Here is an 18,799-nt window from a genome sequence, read left to right as displayed (position 1 = left end):
TCAGGATTTATCAATATGTTAATATGGCTTTACTCCAATAGGCAAGATAGAAGTAACTATAATATATTATTAGTCTCACTGGTGCTGTATTAATTCTATAATAAATTCAACTGAAGGCTAATGAGTAGCCTTAGCAACAGTTAGACTTGTTCATAAAATTAACAGCAGCTGGCATTTCTTCATTTAGTCATTCATTTTACTGTCCCCTATGCATCTAAAATAATATGTAGGGATTAAATGGTGAACCCCAACAAGATAGGTCCATATTCTAACTCTTGGAACCTCTGAAAGTGACATTATTTGGGGAAAAGGTCTTTGCAGATATAATTAAGTAAATGATCTGAGATGAGATTATTCTGGATTATCTGGACGGGCCATAAATCCAATGGCAACTGTGGTTGTAACAAACAGAGGAGAAGACACAGACAGTGAGGAAAAGGCTATGCGAAGACAGAGGCAAAAACTGTAGTTATGCAGCCACAAACCATGGAACAGCTGGATCTGAGGCTATGGAAGAAGCAAGGAAAGATTCTCCCTGCAGCCTTTGGAGGAAGCGGGGCCCTGACAAAGTTTCATTTCAGAGTTCTGGCCTCCAGAACTTTGAGAGACTAAATTTCTGTTGTTTAGGGGCACCCAGTTTGTGATAACTTGTTACAGCAGCAATAGGAAACTAATGCATGATACTACCCAACACATGCTATACTTATTACTATTATTTTTTATAATTGCATTTTCCAAAATTCAGATGATTCAAACCACAAGTGACACAAATGTGAACATTTATATTTGTGGTTTTCTTCTCTGGGTGAAACCATTGACATTCCCTCCCTTTACATGTGTGATAACTTTATTACTCCAACTACTGGTAAACATTGAGCAAGTGGAATTGGCAGCTACTTTGATAGCATCCCATGAGACAAAGAAATGAAGTAGACAGTGACACCTGTTATGAGTTATAAAGGATTGAGTAAATTAAAGGAAATGACTTATGCAAAATATCTTATGTGAAATACCTAGGATACTATCTGACACAGAGGAGGGACACAAAAATGGCAGCATTGACTTTTATTCATGTCAGTTGTGAAACTTTATAAATACTACCTTCCATATAGTTAGTGGTTTTCTCTGCGTGATTAGTATTGCATTGACTGATTACTGTAGATTCTTAATTTGATCATGCATTAATTATATGGCGGTTTGCATCCATTTGTAAGACAGCCTGCTTACCTATCCAGGTGTGACATGACTGTTTTGGAGATGTCTGCACCTGCTTCTTGCAATATTCGGATAATCTGAAATGGTGCCCTGGAGCTCCGTCCAGGATGGATAATAACAGGACAACCAAGCTGAGCCTGGGCATGAGCTGTGGCCTGGAGAACCTTTCTTTCACTCTCAGTCAAAGGCCAGGAGCAACCAATTTCTCCAATAACGCCACACTTGATACTGGTTCCATCAGCTCCATGGAGAATTTCATCCATAAGGACATCGGTAAGCTAAGGAAGAGTGAGAAGGAATATATTTTATAGGTTGTGAAATTTATCCAAATAGATCCACCACAATATGTGAATGAATTTATTTATTTTGTCATTCATTCTTTTAAAAATGTATTCAATATTTATCAATTAATATTGGCCAAGGAAAAAGGCATTTTGCTGGCCAAATCAAAAATCAACAAGTTGCACTAAATCCAAGATTAGATAATATCATACCATGATTATTTAACAAGAAATTTATAGCTTTAGGAAGCTGGAGGGGGACAAAGTGACTTAATGAGAGTACATTCAGGATGAAGCAAAAAAAAATCTGTAACTTAACCTGGGGAGCAGCATCTAGAATATAGAAAGACCGCCAATGAATTGAATCTATGTCCCGTGTATCAAGTCATTCTTTTTCTTTCTTCTTTGTTTTTTTTTAAAGAAGCAGAGGTCTCACCATGTTACTCAGGCTGGACTTGGAACTCCTGAGATCAAGTGAACCTCCCATCTCAGGCTCCCAAGTAGCTAGGACTACAGGCTTGCATCACCGCACAAGGCATCAAGAAATGCTTTAATTCTCTCCTATTTATTCCAGTCTTTTATCATAGACAGCATAGAAAATTCACAGCACACTATACTACTATTAGACTTTTGGGTTCACATGTATAGTTACCACTAAGAGTGGTTGGAAGAATATATAATCATCAGCAGCATAGTCTTTAAACAACAAAAATACATTAAAAAAAATAAAGTCCTGGTTGGAAAATAATGCAGAAAAAATTTTGAAATACAAAATACTCTAGAGAGTAAGTGATCTTTTGCAAAGACTGAGCTGACACCCTATGCCTGTCATGCAGACAATGGAAGATACATACGAATATATACATATATGTGTAAACATGTATAAATAGATACATGTGTGTTTAGAAAGAGAAAACATACACGTGCAAAAAAGGTTTTGCACCTTATTCTTTTTGTCCCTAAACAATTTACTTCCTTCTGCCCATTCTTAAGACCATATTATGACAAAACACAGGGGAATGAATTTTCTTCCACCTCTCCTGTTTTGTGAAAGGAGACTGAAACATATTCACAAATGTGCCAAGTCTTTGACTGCCAAGTTTCACCCTACAGTGAATCTTCATTGCTGGTTATTATAAAATCCAGGGTGAAAAAAAATCGAGGTAGCATAACTGAAGATGGAAAAGTGAGGTTTACAAATAGACTGTGGTGCCAATACTGAGGACAGATATGATATACACAAATCTAACTATTATCACGTTGGATTTTCCAATGACCAGTGCACTAAGATCTCTTCCCTTGACACTTATTATTATTATTTTCTTTTTTCTTTACCACAAGGCTTGCTTGCAAAATTGGCACTTTCTTTATGAAATACAGTGTTACTAACTGGGGCCCCAACTGGCAGATGTCTTTGCTAGCTAGCAAATTTCCGTAGCATGCCCAGCTACCTCTGAACCCAGGGCATTTCCAAGGTTCTGGCTGTTCTGAATTTACGAACAAATATTGTCAAAGAACTTAGGCTTTTTACCTGCTCCACTGACATGGCCCTGGTCTCTGAGGAGTGAGTTGCATCCACATAAAACCCGGCTCCAGATATGATATGGACGCCAGTCTCTTCTGCAAGCCTCTTCAACGTCTGTGTGTCTCGGCTAATCCCAGTGGTTGTGTTTTCCACCAAAGCCCCTCCACCATTAGCTTTAAAATACAACAGTTCTTCCTTTATGGCTTCTGTCTCCTGATTTAATTGAAGGTTTTCTTTATGGGAATAGGCATTTTTCTGAATCCAATATAAATTTTTCATCACGATAGGTTCTTTGGAAATAGCTTCCTGGCACGGGGGAGGTGGACAGTAACAGCAGTCAAAGTTCATGGCCAAGTGTTCATGGGTCAGGGTACGGCCCAGTTTGCTTGGCTCTACAAGGCCCAAAACAGTTTGGACTTTTCCACTTAAGGAAGCCATTTCTGATGGTACCACCAAGAGATGTTCTAAAAAGAGGATTTCTTTTTTCTAAAAACAAACAAACAACTACAATCAGAATATTTAACACACACATAAAGTCTTGTCCGTAAGGGGTGGGAGGCTGTGAACATATACCCATGTAAGAAGGCAAATCAATAAAACTGGAGATACGATCTTACGATCCTGCCGACTTCAGTATCTATCCCCACTGCAGATCTAAGTGACATGTGTGGTGTTAATTGCCTCCCACCCCTTCTACTGGGAGTCCTCTGCCTGAGTTAGTCCTAACCTTATCTACTGGAAATATTCTTTGATATTCAGTTCACTTTTCTTTAACTTAATTGTATCTCTTAATCATAGCTATGCATTCTTGGATAAATCAACAGTAATTGTAATTAAAAAAAAAGTATTCAGAATCAATAACTTACATCCAAACTAACCATGTATCAGTACTGTTTCATTTGTCACTTTTTAGCTAAATTAAATATCCTGAAGCAACTGATCTTTCCTCCTTTTTTTTCTTTTTGAGGGAGAGTCTTGCTCTGTTGCCCAGGTTGGAGTGCAGTGGTACGATCTCAGCTCACTACAACTTCCGCCTCTGCCTCCTGGGTTCAAGGGATTTTCCTGCCCCAGCCTCCTGAGTAGCTGGGACTACACACATGTGCCACCAAGCCTGGCTAATTTTTATATTTTTAGGAGAGGTGGGGTTTCCCTATGTTGGCCAGGCTGGTCTTGAACTCCTGACCTCAGGTGATCTGCCTGCCTCGGCCTCCCAAAGTGCTTGGATTACAGGTGTGAGCCATCACGCCTGGCCACAACTGATCTTTCTACTGTTCCACCACTACCCAAGCAAACAAATTTCTGTTGAAGGTCCATTATGTGTCAGAAATTAGAGCCATAAAGAAACAAAAGACAAGATCTCTGACTCACATGACTTCATAGAATATGCCCCTCCCCAAAACAACTGAGGAGCACACTCGGTTGAATAATGAAATAACAACAAGAAACGAACCTCTTCAGGTTGAATGCTTGATTATCTAGGGCACACAGAAACACACTTCAAAAATACTGAAAAGCAAAGATTCTTAGCCATAATGAAAGCGATCGTGATTTATCGAAACTGAAATCGGCTATCTCTAAAAAGAGCAAAGCCCTCTCTATCCTCGATTTGCTTTCATTTGTAGCACAAATTAAGTGTTTACCAATGTCTATCAGTGATACCAAGAACTCCAATTCCAGTACTTTCCTTTAAAAGTACATTTCCTTTTAAAAATTTTGTTTAAATTAAAAATTAAATGGCCAGGTGCAGTGGCTCATGCCTATAATCCCAGCACTTTTGGGAGGCCAAGGTGGGAAGATCACATAAGGCCAGGAGTTTGAGACCAGCCTGGCCAACATGGTGAAACCCCGTCTCTACTAAAAATACAAAAATTTGCCGAGTGTGGTGGAGCATGCCTGTAATCCTAGCTACTTGGGAGGCTGAGGCAGAAGAATTGCTTGAACCCAGGAGGCAGAGGTTGCAGTGAGCCGAGATCGCGCCACTGCACTCCAGCCTGGGAAACAGAGTGAGATTATGTCTCAAAAAAAAAAAAAAAATTTAAGTACATTTCCTAAATGAAGGGTTTATAAAGGAACAAGAGCTACTGAAAATAGTGAGGACAAACTCCTGCATGGCCAAGAGCAAAATCAGGACTCGAGTCCCAGACTCTGGGAACTGAAGAAAAGGAGCATCACGTGTTTCCAAGCTCTCAAACTGTTCCTTCAAATAATGTTCTGAAGTCATCATTTCCCCCATATCCCTTGAAAGCCTTCTTTGACTTCCATTTTTGTCATCTGTAAATTAAAATAACAAAGCACATTTCATAGACTGTCGTAAAAATAAATTAGATACCACAGGTAAAAATACCTGTAGATGCATTTGGCACACAGCCCATATTCAACAAATAGTAGCTTTGTTTTGCGAATTCTAGGAACTATTCATGTATTTCCTAGATTATTTCTTTTCAGAGGAAGTGGCTGATGAGAGGGGAGATGATTTGGGGGAACAACGGGAAAATTCGTGAAGGGTATAGTACACACGTAACACAAGGTGAAAACAACATCAGAGGTCAGAGGGTGACAGAATTATAGGCCAATTTATAGCAAGCCACTGCAATTATCTGGAACTCAGGTGTTTGCGATATATTGGCTTATAAGGCATAAATGATGGATTTAGACTTTTGGACAGAACTTAGGACTTGTGGCTAACATGGCCATTGATTTTGTTTGATAGTGCCTTTCTGGAAGCCAAACTTCTATCAGCTAGGCAATTCAAATGGTGGCTAAGAGAAAAGCAGGCAGTGTCTCTTCAGAGAATCACCACACAGCTGCCAGGCACTATACAGGGCAATATTTTCCAATGATGATGGATAGGAATTTACTGTTCAGTGTCTTATTCCTTGCTACTGAAAGCAAGGAGTATGTAGTTCATGCCTTCCGTTGATGAAATCACAGTACCATTAATAATATATGCAAACTTCCATATGGGTTAATTTGCCGTTTCTTTCCTTCTGGCTGACCATCTTACAGATGTGTTCCAGAGAGTCACAGAGGGGCAGAAACTGAGCTAAATTGATAAAATGCTATCATTTTTGCTAGAAAAGTACCAAACTGCATATTCAATTGATGCATATTTGAAAGAGCAATGTTGGTACGTTTCAAGCTCACAAGCTGTGAGCCTTTCTGAAAAAAAAAAATCACTTAAGAAATGCCATCCCTTCTGGGAGATTCCTCTAATGCTCTCAGGCAGAACTGGCTGGCACTTCCTATGATCGCACACAATGTAACCTCCACTCAAAGGATAAGAAACGATTAAAGAACAAACTGTAGCCAACACTGCTCTAAGCTGGAATGTCTTTGAGTGGGGTGGAGTGTGTATCTAGAATACACGCTTCCTGTGCAGTGAGGGAACCCTTTTCCCTCTGCATTCAGCTTGGAGGTTGCTCTCTTCTCAACATACAGGCAAGGGGCTATTCATGGCCTTCCCCGATAGAGAAGAGAGTTCACAGAACAAGGAGGAAGGTAAGGAATGATGAGAGCAGCTATACCCAATGGTGCAAACAGGACTGGTTACCAAGAAACAAAGCAGGCTTCTGGTATTTTCCAGAGTATGTCTGAGAAGCTTAAGTATCACTCACATACACCGGCACAGAAGCTAGTGAGAAAGTGGTAGCCAGAGCTACAAACACATGGGTCAAAAGTTCTGTTGCACTTCAAATGTGAAATTTGAACAATCTGAGGACTGAGGATAGACTGCAATTACTATTACAGCCTAGCCAAGGGGAACAACATTTCTAATTCTGATGCATCTAGAACTGAAAAAGCACAGAGGGTTTAAAGACAAAAAATAAAAGGGATAAGAGAAGAGAATCAGAGGGCAGTCCTCCACCACAGCTGAAAGCCAGAAACGATAAATAGGATTTGTCTTATTTAAAATACGCATGTTTAAAATATGTGTATTCTAAAACCATATGCATAAATCAACTTCTACAAAATATTTAGACAATTCACCTAATTGTTGAAGATTTGGTGTGCAGGACGGTAGTTTGGGGGCAATTTTAGTTTAGTTTCACTGAGAGTTCCTCACAGCTATTTCACCCTGGCCATTATACTTAAGATGATTCTGTCTATGTAGATTGAATATATTTTTCAGTGGCATTTTGAATTTCAGAGGGTAGGACTTTCCAGAACTCTATTTTACCTGTGAATGAGGAGAGCTTCTCTTAACTGCAATACACTGTCCTTATTTCATAAACACAGGCTCTTCTCCCACCCCTGACTCTGTTATACCCAGCCCTTGACCTGGTTGAAGGTACTCGTCTAACAATTTTAAATGCAATGGTCAAATCAGGTCAGGCACAGTGGCTCACGCCTGTAATCCCAACACTTTGGGAGGTTGAGGCAGGCAGATCACTTGAGGCCAGGAGTTCGAGACCAGCCTGGCCAGCATGATGAAACCCTGTCTCTATAAAAAACACAAAAATTAGCCGGGCCTGGTGGCACATGCCTGTCATCACTCGGGAGGCTACTCGGGAGGCTGAGGCAGGAGAATTGCTTGAACCTGGGAGGTGGAGGGTGCAGTGAGCCAAGATTGCACCACTGCACTCTAGCCTGGACAACAGAGCGAGACTCCATCTCAAAAAAAAAAAAAATGCAATAGTCAAATTAGAAAATTGAGTTTTGGTGGATCAGTTTTCAGTTGAATTTCCCAACTCCTCCCCCAACCATGAAAGGTCTAATTCTTATCATATATCCCTTGTTTCATTTTACTCATAGTATTAGGTTGGTGCAAATGTAATCACGGTCTTTGCCATGACCGTGATTACATTTGCACCAACCTAATACTATGAGTAAAATGAAGTGATGGTAAAAACCAGAATTACTTTTGCACCAACCTAATAGTTTTGTGGCTCTGAAGAAACCCTAACTGACAAAAAAACGGGAAGGCATCTCAGGGTTTTTTGCAGACAATATGAAGTGAAGAGCCTGGCAGCCGTGTACGAATGGATGAAGGGAGGGGGCCCGTTGTACCTGCAGGGAGCCCCATAGGATGTCGCTATTATCCAGAAAAAATCAGGTAGTGTCTTGTCTGAGATGACACCAGTGGAGATGGCAAGAAACCAGAAGCAGTAAGAGGCAGAGCAGATGGAACTTTCTAACTGGACTTGCTGGTACTATAAAAGTATCCTCCAAATAAATGGACTTCTAAGAAAAAAGTGCTGTCTGGCCCAAATAGATCAGCACTTCTATTTTTTGAAGTGTTACATCACAGAGCGCGGCTGCACTCTAGAAACACTGCACTTAACACTGACATTTGATTTGTGACAAAAATATTTTTTAAATGCATCCTTTTTTTTTTTAAAGCTTGTTTGAATACTTTCATTGTGCATACAGGTTCAGACCTGCAATATATCTTCTTTGAAGCAGCCTGGGCCTGGACGCTGACCAACGGTGACACCAGGAGTCCCTCCTTGGACATAGTCATCATGCTTCTACTCTCTCAGCTATTTATGGTGTAATGGCCCTACTGCATGTGCATTTATAACTTTTAATATTAAACACTGTCAAAAGAATCAGTAACCATGCCTGAATGAAAAGAAAGAAATCCCACCACTTCAGGATACAGAGCAATAATGGGACCCAGCAAGTTCTTTAAACTGTGACACAAATAAAGCAAAACTGCTCAGAGACACAAATGAGCAGCTTGTCGTTGGAGGAAAATGTTGGGTTTCATTCCCAAGCTTTCCTTTTTTTTTTTTTTTTTTTTTTTCAAATTGACTAAGAATGTAAGAAGAAAACTTGAGGAAATTTGCAAATTCTAAACAATTACGAGGACTATGGCAGTGACGCACCCAGGAAGTGACAGTGCTGGGAAAAGGCCTTTGCAGACAGGTCAGCCTGGGAAAGGTCTCCTCCTCTGGGTCAGCTCAGGCTTTTGCCATCCTGCATTCCTTGATGTGAGCTGTTCATCTTAAACTGGTAAGTAAATCCATTGAAGCCATTTGAAAACCCAGAAAACACATCAGACTCCTTGAATAAAAAAATCTGCTTGTGGCTTCATTAACTCTTCAATTTAACTTGGGCCAGTCAACTTCAAGTCACCAGGGTTGAGCAGACGGCCTTTGTGTAGACTGTGGTCTACAAACTTGTAACTGGTACCAGTGGCTTCCCAAATTTCTCTGTTTAGTGGCCAACTGAAAACATTTTTTTTTTTTTTCAAATGGGGCTGGGCACGGTGGCTCACGCCTGTAATCCCAGCACTTTGGGAGGCTGAGGCAGGCAAATCACCTGAGGTCAGGTGTTCGAGACTAGCCTGGCCAACATAGTAAAACCCCGTCTCTACTAAAAATACAAAATTTAGTCAGCTGTGGTGGCAGGCACCTGTAATACCAGCTACTCAGGAGGCTGAGGCAGGATAATCGCTTGAACCCGGGAGGCGGAGGTTGCAGTGAGCCAAAATCGTGCCATTGCACTCCAGCCTGGGCAACAAGAGCAACACTCCAACTCCAAAAAAAAAAAAAACAAAAACAAAAAAAACGGAAACGAGGGAGGAAAAGGGAGAGGGAGGAAGAAAACAGTATTTCAACCCACATCGAAGTGCAACATTACTCACTATAGTATCATCCTAGAGTTGGGACAAGTGCAATATTATTGTCAAGACACTGTCGGAATAACTGACCTTTAAATTTTACTTAATTTGAAAAACGGAGATCTCATCTCTGCCCTTTTCATTCTCAGAAGGTTCCACACTCAATGCCTTGAGAATGTTTGATGTAAAATTCTTGATTTTACTAGCAACATATATTCCTGAGAGTGAAACATACACCAAGTTACTTGAATACAACGGTTATCACCTGCTTTTCTTCATGAAGAACTCTCCACGTTGAAGTCTGTCCTCTGCTTTTTCTACAGGGGATTTTCTGTCCCATGAAACCCTAGTCATAGGTTGCCTCCCAGAAATAGTGATACTTTGAGCCAGCTGCACAACTGGTCTTTAGCTGTATTTGATCAGTAAAGCACTTAAAATTTGTATTACTTTTAAGTCCTGGCATACTACAGACAAATGTTTTAAACATGTAAAATATCTATATTCCTCTCATAGTTTCATCCGGAAGGCTATTCTTGAGGTGGTGTGGTCTAGTTGGTAAAATGATGGGTTCAGAGGTAAGAATCCATGGCTCTTCACTAAATAGCTGTGTGGGTTTGGGCAACTTGGTTAACCACTCCACACCTGTTTTTCCCGTCTGTGAAATGAAGGGGTTGACCAGATAACTTCCAGATGGCATCCATGCATCGGTGATTCCTTTAGCTTGAAATGGATATTACTGACCACCTATAGATCACTAACAAACAATGAAAGCTATACTTGCACAATGGATTTTTAAATGTATATTTTAGGCTGGGCACAGTAGCTCACGCCTGTAGTCCCAGCACTTTGGAAGGCCAAGGTGGGTGGATCATTTGAGGTCAGGAGTTCAAGACTAGCCTGGCCAACATGGTGAAACCCCATCTCTAAAAATAAAATAAAATAAAATGTGTATTTTATATGCATGTGCAGACATCTATCTATCTATCTATCTATCTATCTATCTATCTATCTATCTATCTATCTATCGAAAGACAGAATGAATTTCCATTTCACATCCTTCAAAGTTTAAAAGAAAACTCTAGGCCCAGCATGGTGGCACATGCCTGTAATCCCAGCACTCTGGGAGGCCAAGGCAGGCAGACTGCTTGAGCTCAAGGGTTTGATACCAGCCTGTGCAATATGGCCAGCCCATCTCTACTAAAAACACAAAAATTAGCCAGGCATGGTGGTGTGTGCCTATAGTCCCAGCTACTTGAGAGGCTGAGGTGGGAGTATTGCTTGAGCCTGGAAGCCAGAGGCTGCAGTGAGCCCAAATCACACCATTACACTCCAATCTGGGTGACAGAGTGAGACCCTGTCTCAAAAAAAAAAAAAAAAAAAGAGAGAGAGAGAGAGAGAATTCTAGGATGGAGGGGTGGTTTGAATAAAATCCCAATGCCAGGCACAGCAGCTCAAGCCTGTAATTCCAGGACTTTGAGAGGCTGAGGTGGGACAATTGCTTGAGTCTAGAAGTTTGAGACCAGCCTGGGAAACATAGCAACACCTTGTCTCTACAAAAATTAGCTGGGCATGGTGGTGCACTCCTGTGGTCCAAGCAACTCTGGAGGCTGAGGTGGGAGGATCACTTGAACCTGCGAGGTTGAGGCTGAGGCTGCAGTGAGCCTTGATCACACCACTGCACTCCAACCTGGCCAACAAAGTAAAACCCTGTCTTAAAAAAATAAAAAAGGAAGAACCCAAAACTTGGAGTCTTGGCTCCAGTGTTTTCTGGCTGTGTGACAGTGGAGCATTTAAAAGCTTCTCATGACTTAGTTTCCTCACTTGAAAACTGGAATATCTGCCTGATTAACCCCGTAAGACTTGAAATAAAAAGCAAGTAAAACGATACCCAAAAGCACCACTTAAATAATAAAGTACGAAGTCGGGCATGGTGGCTCAGGCCTGTAATCCCAGCACTTTGGGAGGCCGAGGTGGGCAGATCACGAGGTCAGGAGTTCGAGACCAGCCTGGCCATCACAGTGAAATCCTGTCTACTAAAAATACAAAAATTAGCCAGGTGTGGTGGCACGCGTCTGTAGTCCCAGCTAGTCAGCAGGCTGAGGCAGGAGAATCGTTTGAACCCGGGAGGCAGAGGTTGTAGTGAGCCGAGGCCGTACCAATGCACTCCAGCCTGGGCAACAGAGCGAGGCTCCATCTCAAAATAATAATAATAATATACAAATGTTCAGGATTATGATTATTAAACTGATAAGAACAGACACTACACTTGATCTTTGCCAAAAGGCCAAGAAGCAATAGGATTATGATTATACATTAAACTTTGAATTATTTTCCAAATATTTGCTGAGTATCCTTGGACAAATCAGCGTAAACTTGTTCTTTCAAAAAAATTAGCAATAAGGGGCTTAAGTTTATGAACCAAACTGAAGCTGTAATTTGCTTATCCTCTAAATGAATTTCTTCATTTGAGGCCTGTGATTAAAAGTAGATTGACAGCTGCAATTGACATCACAACTCATTAGGTTTTTGGAAATGATGCACCAAAGTGACTACAGCTACCGGAGGTCCTCATTATCCATGGATAAGCAGTACTGGAAATGACGTTTTCGATGAATGTGCTTCCTACAATGGGTTAGTCTCCATGATGACCTTCAGTGCATTCCAATACTCAAATCCTTGTGTAGCCCCCTTCTACCCTGTACCAGAGCTGGTCTGTGAATCACTTTAACCAACAGAATGTGAATAAAGTGATGCAAAGCCAGTTTGGGACCCATATCATTGGAAGCAGCTTCTGCTTTTGTGCCTTGCAAAACCCGAGTTGCAATGTAAGAATCTGGCTACCTTCCTACATGGAGAAGAGGCCCTGAGACAATATGGAGAGAAAGAGAGAGTCTCCAGCCATCCCAGGGCCCCCAGTCATCTCAGCCTTGAGGCCGTCCCTGTGAAGGTAGCAGATAAGTGAGTTACCCTGGACATTCTAGTCCAGCCAAGATCCCAAATGATGTCAGGCCCAGCTAAATGCAACCGGCAGAATCTGACCAACCCACAGAATGATGAGGGACAATAAAATGGTGGTTGTTTGTAACCTCTGGCTTAGGGATGGTGCTATAAATGTGTGTGTCCCTCCAAAATTCCTATGTTGAAATCCTAATCCCCAGTAACAGTATTAGCAGGTGGGGCCTTTGAGAGGTGATCAACTGATGAAGGTAAAGGCTTCATAAATGGAATTAGTCCCTTTATAAAAAAGACCCCAAAGAGCTTCCTCCTTCCTTCCACCATGTGAAGACACAGCAAGATGTGTCACATCTGCAAACCAGGACATAGGCCCTCCCAGACACCAAATCTGCCAGGGCTTCAATCTTAGACTTCTCAGCCTTCAGAATCATGAGAAATAAATTTGTTTTGTTTTGTTTTTTGAGATGGAGTCTCACTTTGTCACCCAGGCTGGAGTGCAGTGGTGCGATCTTGGCTCACTGCAACCTCTGCTTCCTGGGTTCAAGCGATTCTCCTGCGTCAGCCTCCTGAGTAGCTGGGATTACAGGTGCATGCCACCATGCCCAGCTAATTTTTTGTATTTTTAGCAGAGATGGGGTTTCACCATGCTGGCCAGGCTGGTCTCGAACTCCTGACCTCATGGTCCACCTGCCTCGGCCTCCCAACTGCTGGGATTACAGTTGTCAGCCACGACGCCTGACCAAATTTCTGTTTTTTTTTGTAAGCCACCCAGGCTATGTTATTCTGTTAGAGCACCCCAAATGGGTAGGTGGTTTGTTATATAGCAGTAGGTAATCAAAATATAGAGACTAACGCCGAATAATACGTCATTTTTAAAGGGCTTAAGATTTTACACTAAAAAAAATCAAAATAAGTCATCATTATAAATATGCCCTAATGGTTAGAACAAAGAATTAGTTGAGTGTTAGATTTGGTGGGGAGGGAAGATCATTTTTCTGACAAAATTATGTGAGATGACATTCTTTTCTTGACTTTTGTACCCCAGTGATGAAAAAAGTTTTGCAAAAATATTTTTGAAGACTATCATTTTTTTTTAACCAAGATCCTCTATTAACTGGTTGTTATGCAGCTTCTTCTATTCTGAAGCACTTGTCTTGATACCATTCCTACCAATTTCTCCTCTTGGGCTGTTAAGGGTCTAACTCCCAGGTTCAAACAATTTTCCTGCCTCAGCCTCTCAAGTAGCTGGGATTACAGGCACATGCCACCACAACTGGCTAATTTTTTGTATTTTTAGTAGAGCTGACATTTCACTGTGTTGGCCAGGCTGGTCTCGAACTCCTGACCTTGTGATCTGCCCACCTAGGCCTCCCAAAGTGCTGGGATTACAGGCCTGAGCCACGGTGCCCGGCCAGGTACTTTATTATTTAAGTAGTGCTTTCAGGTATCATTTTACTTGCTTTTTATTTCAAATTTCATGTGGTTAATCAGGCAGATATTATTCCAGTTTTCAAGTGAGGAAACTAAGTCATGAGAAGCTTTTAAATGCTCCACAGTCACACAGCCAGACTTTGGCTTTGAAGGTATTTTGGCATTTCTCCAATATCTCTTTCAGCAGCTTCATGACAAACTGCATCTTTAAGGTTTTCAGTTTTAGTTTGCAATCTCTTTGCATCTTATTACTTGATATTTATGAGCATTTACAGCATTCGGCCAGAGACGAAGAAAAAGATGAGGAGATGCAAGGCAGGAACAGAAAGTGATATTAAGGACATAGGAATGCTTACAGGAGAACTAACTTTTTTTTTTTTTTTTTTTTTTTTCAGACGGAGTCTCACTCTATCACCCAGGCTGGAGTGCAGTGGTGCGATCTCGGCTCACTGCAACCTCCGCCTCCCGGGTTCAAGCGCTAGGAGAACTAATTTTTAATAGTGAGTTCATTTGTGCATAGATTTGGTTTATCTAAGTAACTTACTAACTGGGGTGTGGTGGAGAGGAGGACTCATAATGAATATATCATGAGGTTCCACAGTGTATCCCAGCACTGCGTGGATTTATCTTCCTTTGACTTCATCAGGGGCTTCGTCAGGTTAGAGGTGGGGTGGGCAGAAGGCCTCCTTTCTTCCCAATAGTTACATAGTATCTAGTGTTTATTTTGCATCAGTGAGACTCAACTGAGCCGAATAAAGAGAAGGAAAGTATCACAACTAGTTTATACCTTAATTAAAGAATGAAAGAGCCAAACGGTTTATTCCAAAGTGAATAAAGTACAATGTGCTCTAACTCTAAAATTCCAATAAAGTTTTTTCCTTTTTTTTTTTGTTTTTGGTTGAAGTTTGCAAGCAAATTGGGTAAGTAATGTGGAGAGCTATGCCCTAAGACCTACTCGATTAAATTACTCTACAAATAATTACTTTATCTTTTATGTCCAGACAACATGAAGTCTGGTTTAAATGTTGACTTCTTAGAAATGAAGAGAATAGAAGCTAGGTACATAAAATTCTCACTTCTACAAACTAAACCTGAAGCACAGTGTATTTTATTTGTATAAATTCCAGAAGGCATAACATAATAGAAAACTGTTCAAATTTCAAAAAGCTGTCCAGAGGTCCAAATGCCAAAGAAGTAAAGTATTTATTAGGAATTACTATCCTCAGATAAACCCCAAAACATGGTGGGGAAGAAGGACTGTATTAGTCTGTTCTCAGGCTGCTAATAAAGATATAACTGAGACTGGGTAATTTATAAAGGAAAGAGGTTTAATGGACTCACAATTCCATATGGCTGGGGAGGCCTCTCAATCATGGCGGAAGGCAAATGAGGAACAAAGCCATGACTTACATGGCAGCAGGCAAGAGGGCTTGCACAGGGGAACTCCCATTTATAAAACCAGCGGATCTCATGAGATTTATTCATTACCAGGAGAACAGTATGGGGGAAACCGCCCCCGTGATTCAATTATCTCCACCTGGCCCCACCCTTGACACATGGGGATTATTACAATTCAAGGTGAGATGTGGGTGGGGACACAGTCAATCCGTATTGGGCATACATGATTCCAGTTTTATCATGGGATAAATGCTAAATCATAAAAATAATATCTATATAATATTTAAGGAACTTATACTAGCAATGCAAGAAATGCCAAATAACCAATTGCAATTTTTTATTTATAGATATCCAGCTTCACATTCAAGAAAAAATCTTTCCATTTAAAATGGTAACTTAGTCCTTAAAAGTTAGCAGTAGTCATATTGTGGGAATCCAATAGAAAGCATCACTTGAGAGACAGTTACAACAAATCCAGCCCGTTCATTGACTCGTTTGTGAAAACAGGAAGATTGTAGTGAGCGTGGAGGTATGACAACCTCCTAGCCACACGCTGGCAAAAGTGCAAATTTGCCCAACTTGTCTGAAAAGTAATTTAGCAGTAAGTATCCCAAGTCTTAAAAATGTTGCTCTGCTGGTGAGAATCTGTCTTAAGGGAATATTTAGACATGTGTAAAAAAGATTTATACTCAAAGAGTCCATTATGGCATTATATAGAATGGCAACAAAATGTCTTATAACATAGGAATGTTTACATATAAACAGGATGGAACATTATGCAACCATTCAATTATATTTGCAAAGAATATTTAATGACATAGAAAAATGCTCTTATATTCTGTATGCTCTTTGATGTGAAGAAAAAAATGAGGAAAATAAAGAAAAATGCTCTTATTACCTGAAAAAGTAAAACACAAAACTAGTTTAAGTATTTTAAGTACAATAACAATTTATACGGAGTGTATGTATCTACACATAAATAGGACTTAACAGCCAGAGACACTAAAATGTGAAGCTCATCTTTGAGCAGGAGGAGTGAAGATCGACCATTTTTTTTCCTTCATTACAATTTAATGTATTTTCCAGTTTTTAATGTTTATAACATTTATAATCAGTAAAAGGGAGTAAAATGGGAAAAGATCAATGTTACTAGTGTAAATCCATCAGATGCTTATACTAATGTCACAGGTAAAATAGTAACATATACATTTTGAATCCCCCAACCAAAACACACAGGCAGGCAACGAGTTATGAACTCAAGAGCTATTTCAAATTCTTTATTATCACAAAGTTGCTAATTGCCTGTCTTGCCTGAGACTTGATATTGTTCCTGTGCAATATTTCAGGTCAAATTACATGCCTTTCTAGTGCTATGGTGCATTTTAATTCAATTCAAGCTGTTTGAGGTAGTCTATCGCCGACTGATTTTGACTTTGGTGGAAGTCTTGAAGCCCAGTGACAATTCTGGAAAAAGCTCCATGGGCTGAATAATTCTTATCACAATTAAGCCAGACCAGGAACAAGATCTCATTTGAACACACTCATGTGAGGGGTTAGCAGCGGAAATGGAGGCGGGGGTGTTGTGAAGGGAACTTCCTAATCATAAATTAGGAAGTGTCAGTCATCACTTTTAAGTTAAAAAAAAAAAGAATTAAGAACAATAAATTTTAAGTAAAGATAAACCATAAAAATAGAACCATAGAAAGAAACCTTTTTAAAGAACAGAACCACAAGAAGAATTTTTTTTGTTTTTTTTTGAGATGGAGCCTTGCTCTGTCGCCCAGGCTGGAGTGGAGTGGCACAATCTTGGCTCACTGCAACCTCCACCTTCCAGATTCAAGTGATTCTCCTGCCTCAGCCTCCCAAGTAGCTGGGATTACGGGCACCCGCCACCACACCCAGCTAAGTTTTGTGTTTTTAGTAGACATGAGGTTTCACTCTGTTGGCCAGGCTGGTCTTGAACTCCTGACCTCAAGTGATCTGCCTGCCTCGACCTCCCAAAGTGCTGGGATTACAGGCATGAGCCACCGCTCCCTCCCAAGAAACCTTTTTAATGGAGGGCGAAAAGCCTCAACAAGATGAAATAAAAAGTTACTATGGATTTGATAAATATGTATTAAGCAGTTAATAAGTGTAAGATGTTATTCGAGGCAGGCAAGGTCTATGGGAGATACAAAGATAGATAAGAGTCCTGTGGCCTCACTTGGAGGCTGGGAACCAACAATAATGCCTTTTGTTCATTGACTAAGCTTCTACTATGTGTTGCTTAAAGCACTTTACATCTCTTATCTCAAATTCTCATGAATGCATTTCTGGCTTGATATTCTATGAGGAAAGTAAGGCCAAGAAAAGTTAAGAAACTTGCCCCTGGACTGAAAGGCTGCAATTCCAACCCGAGTCTGTTTAGAGAATGCCAAATATTGACTACGAACAGCACTTCGTACACAGTTCTGTTAAGATTAATTAGACCAGTTTAGCCGACAATGACAATAGATAGCAACCTTATTGTAAAATTACCATGTGCCAAGCCCAGCACTTGGTAATTTACATGACATTTCTATATTTTTCACATTCTCTCTGATGCAACATCTACAAATGCTCTTATTTAAATTAAAAAAAACAAACAAAAAAAAAACAGCCAGGCACGGTGGCTCATGCTATAACCCCAGCACCACTTTGGGAGGCTGAAGCCGGAAGACTGCTTGAGCCCAGGCGTTCACAATCAGCTTGGGCAACAAAGTGAGACCTCATCTCTAGAAAAAAAAATCCCAAAATTAGCCAGGCATGGTGGCATGCACCTGTGGTCCCAGTTACACAGGAGGCTGAGGCAGAAGGATCACTTGAGCCTGGACTCGAGGCTATAATGAGCCATGTTCATGCTCTCAGAAACAAACAAACAAACAACAAAATGAACTCAGATTTCATCCAAGACTCCTGCCTCACCCACACCCACTCAGTTTCTAAATCCTGTAAATTCCACCACTTTAATAGCTCTTTGATTCATCTTTTCCCCTTCATTCTCACAGTCACGATCTTAGTAGGAACCACCATCATCTTACAGATGGATTCCAGTAAAAGCTTCTCAGCAGTCTCTCTGGCTTTGCAATCCACCTTAGGAAGCCTATATAGCGCTCTTTCTAAATCGCAGACATGAATGTGTGTCTCCCTGAGTCTTCTTCTAATCTTAAAAAACAAATCTGAACATAGAGCCTGATAGTACCCTGTGAACCCACTCTGCACTCACCTGCCCTTTCCTGGACTTTTCATCTACTCCTCTGTCCCAAGGTCTCTGAGCAGGTTTCTGCCTCTTTGCTCTCAGCTTGCAAATCCAGCCCACTCCCACTCTGCCTCCCTAACCCTTTCCCAGTCCTGGCCAACTTCTACTCGGCCTTCAGCACTCTTCCTAACTAGAAGATTGTCCTGTGGTTC

General features: G+C 40.7%; 1 protein-coding gene and 1 pseudogene across 25 annotated transcripts in view; both read right to left on the bottom strand.

Moving 5' to 3' along the window:
* Window positions 1–18,799, bottom strand: part of PTER (phosphotriesterase related) — an 80,336-nt gene that overhangs the window by 29,346 nt on the left and 32,191 nt on the right. For 16 of the 25 annotated variants that reach the window (XM_063781414.1, XM_054660791.2, XM_063781411.1 and 13 more), the window contains 2 exons: window positions 3,028–3,507; window positions 1,228–1,493 (listed from right to left, as the gene is read on the bottom strand). In XM_063781414.1, coding sequence (XP_063637484.1) covers window positions 1,228–1,493; window positions 3,028–3,459 — 698 coding nt within the window. In that variant the 5' untranslated portion in view covers window positions 3,460–3,507. Of the gene's footprint in view, window positions 1–1,227; window positions 1,494–3,027; window positions 3,508–9,676; window positions 9,805–18,799 lie in introns of all 25 variants that reach the window. The other 9 variants (XM_063781415.1, XM_063781421.1, XM_063781426.1 and 6 more) reach the window with 2 other exon arrangements.
* Window positions 11,721–11,882, bottom strand: LOC112204712 (U2 spliceosomal RNA; annotated as a pseudogene).

This window comes from Pan troglodytes, chromosome 8 (genome assembly GCF_028858775.2).
Source record: "Pan troglodytes isolate AG18354 chromosome 8, NHGRI_mPanTro3-v2.0_pri, whole genome shotgun sequence".
In the NCBI taxonomy this organism is placed as follows: domain Eukaryota; kingdom Metazoa; phylum Chordata; class Mammalia; order Primates; family Hominidae; genus Pan; species Pan troglodytes.
This window is presented reverse-complemented; position numbering and strand designations above follow the sequence as displayed.